The sequence below is a fragment of the Triticum urartu genome, chromosome 5A (assembly GCF_056163025.1).
Source record: "Triticum urartu cultivar PI428250 chromosome 5A, HENAU_Tu73, whole genome shotgun sequence".
In the NCBI taxonomy this organism is placed as follows: domain Eukaryota; kingdom Viridiplantae; phylum Streptophyta; class Magnoliopsida; order Poales; family Poaceae; genus Triticum; species Triticum urartu.
The window spans coordinates 252,804,975-252,808,234 of NC_141877.1; the positions used below are offsets into that span (position 1 = coordinate 252,804,975).

General features: G+C 39.6%; 1 protein-coding gene across 1 annotated transcript; it reads left to right on the top strand.

Moving 5' to 3' along the window:
- Positions 1-1,723: 1,723 nt before the first annotated feature.
- Positions 1,724-2,952, top strand: LOC147970957 (uncharacterized). The gene is made up of 3 exons (XM_087523745.1): positions 1,724-2,007; positions 2,403-2,512; positions 2,681-2,952. The coding sequence occupies exons 1-3, from the start codon at positions 1,724-1,726 to the stop codon at positions 2,950-2,952; spliced, it is 666 nt and encodes a 221-aa protein (XP_087379871.1).
- Positions 2,953-3,260: the final 308 nt, after the last annotated feature.

Consider the following 3,260-nt stretch of genomic DNA (forward strand, 5'->3'; position numbering starts at 1 on the left):
TAGAAGTTGGCCTACATATATAGAAGAGGAATGCAAAAGGTCTAGACACACAGAAAATAAAAGTGAAAATTAAATGAGAGTTAATGAAACTTATGCTATGAAGAATGAAGGATAATCAACAAAGGCTTATGTTTCTAAAGAAATAGAATGACAAAAAAGGTGTACTTTGACTGCAGCTCCTCCCACCCACTAACCGCAGCTCATTACATATTCATATTTCTAAACAATTATAATCCGCAGACCATTATATGCAAAGGTAAATGCAATTCAAGAATTAATATTAGGCAGTTCACAATGTGTGTGCATCAAGTGCAGTACATGCTTAAATGAAGCACAAGAGAAGCACTTTCGAGCAGTACACAACACAGACTTAGTGCAGGTAATGCAATGCGTAAATGCAAGCAATGCAGTCCACAACGTTGGTACAAGCAGTACAAAATGGTTCATACAAAAATGTAACTACATGCAGTTCAAAAAGAGAAGAAAATGCTTGCGATACGAAAATAAAAGAAAAAATTGACCAACCATTTGCAAACAGGCCCCAGCCAGTCCCATAGTAAGTCTACGCCCACACTAGGCGAGTCCATTCTATGCCACGATGCATGGGGCGGGCACACAAGAGCCCATAGGTCAAAGAGGAAAGAGCAATGACCACCGCTTATAAGCGCCAAATAAGTAACCAGAGGAGTTCGAGAGCATTGCCTTGCCAGGGCTTATAAACAGGCTCGGCGCGCTCTCAGCGGGCTAGGTGGGACTAAACATTAGCGCTAACACACAGCACACCGGGAACCAACCGTGCTGGCATGCTTATGGGCCGAATGCGTTTTCACAAACCAACGCAGGCTCAACATGCTAGAGTGGTTAGAATACCACGGACCACAAACAATAAAAAGTGACTACAACAAAATAGCAAGAAAAATTAAGTACTTTTTTAAATGAATAACAACCAGAACAAAAAAAATGTTTGTGGGAATGCCAAAAACTACAGTTCATTCTCATCAATAAAATACAGGAAGCCCCAAGTCAACGTACAAATGCAGTCCGCGACATCAGTGCAGTTCGTCATGTGGAAGCAGGAAGTATTGTTACTTTCGAAATGTAGTTCCCTTTCTACTGCATTGCAATTCAGTTAAAATCAAGAATGCATCCCTATTAATTAAGCAAAGTAGTCTGATACACCTACCCACACTACCATCCATCCACACAGAAGCTGCATCACCATCATTTATAATAAAAGACAAAATAAAAAAGAACTCTATCGAAAAAGTAATGTGCTTACATATGTATGAATCCTGATCCGATCTAATACAGTATATGAAGAATAAAATCAGTTACATGCAGTACAATTTATGGACATAGGCAGTTCTATCATGATACCCAAGAAGTGCACTTAGTAAGAAAATTCACCGAAAACACAGTCATCTCATTTTGTGACAACTGCGTGCATACCTGAAGTTGTCACGAAAAAAGAGGCAACGACATTTCAGGTTTCCAGCGCACTAAGAGAACCTTCGTATCGTAGAACCTCTCTGTAGTTGCCACGTAATAGCAAACACAACCCCACCATGCTACCACCCCTCCACCACTCCCACATCCTGTCACAGAGAGCAGAGGAGAAACCAGAATTGCTTCGTCCCCCAAAAACCCCATTGCAGCGTTTTCTCCCCACATGCTTTCACTAACCTCTCTATCCATAATAAATGCAAGGGAGCAGAGGAGAGCCATGGCGGATGCACCTCTGTACAAGGAGCGCCGCAGGTACACCAGGGAGCTCCACGACGTTGACCTCCACAGCAACCACAAGCTCCACGTCGTTTGCAGAAGCAAGCGTCAAGACGTGGACAAGATGTTGTTCACGCTCAGGAGGAAGCTCGGCGGAATGCCCGTCAAACTAGTCGGCATCAATGTCGAGTACACGCACAACGTGAAGGCACAGCGAGCAGTAGTGCTCCAGCTATGCATAGAAAAAGAGTGCCTTGTCTACCACATCTCTACAGCTAAAGACAGGTGACAATAATTATCAATTTGTACTATTGGTTATCAATATTGATTTTAAATTTTCGTCATCGCAAATGCCATTATATAAATTTGGGTTCTCATTTTTTAAAGCATCACATAGGAATTCATTGACAGTTTTCGGCTAGCTCCATGTAACTCATGTGTTCAATTCTTGAATTAGATGACCTAGTCATCCACGCAGTTTTAGTTTGTTTTACCAAATACAAATTATTTTCCTGAACAATAGAAAACTTCACTATTATTGTCTACTTTCAATCCTGTATGTATTTGAAGCTAAAAAGATCATAATCCAGATCTATCTGAATCATCTATGAATTTTAATTCAAGACAACAAACATGCACAAAAATGCATTTTTTATGGAATCTATTATGATATTTTCTAGTTATGTTGTACAAAGAATTAGCGGCTACTCACTTCAAACATATTCAAGGATTCCTATTGCAGTTAAGTTCAGAAAATCAAAAAAACATTGGGTGGTTCTCAAAATAACTGGTACTGTCTCACTATATTCAGTGTATACAAACATCTTACAAGCCAATGGAACTTGACAAATTCCTCATGAATGATGAATACACCTTCGCCGGATTTGCCATTGAAGGGGGAAAAAAGCTGCAGCTATCTGGTTTGGAGATTAACTCCGACAACTACATTGATATTCAGGTGGAATGGAGAGACCATACAAGAAAAAGAAATCTGACTCTTTGGCTGATGTTGCCGGCAGGCTGATCGACGTTCATTACTATGACATGAAGAATAAAATCAACCGCAAGGAAGACCATACTCTATGGGTGTTTTTCCCGCTACCAGACAAGCTTATCAAGTATGCAACAATAGATGCATTCACAACCTACGAGTCATGGAGAATAATCTACGATGTCATAATGGGGCTAGACAAGGCAAAAGGAGAAAAAGAAGCAAAGAAGAACAACTAGAAATGAACATGGCTAGGTTATGCTTATGTCTATTGCTTCATATTGAATGTTTCCTTGTAAGACAATGTAGCTGCTACAAGGTTTTGATTGTTAACTCTGTATTAGAACATGTATTCAGTCAAGTTTGAAAAATCTGATGTGTGACACCAAAATATACTACAAACATACAAACAGATTAAAAAACACCATTCAACAAAACTGTTCTGACAAATATTTTGAAACAACTTTTAGTAGACAGTGAATAATGAAGGAAAATGCAGTACACAAGCAAAGTATATGAAGTTCTCTTTGACCACACATGGAGTGCA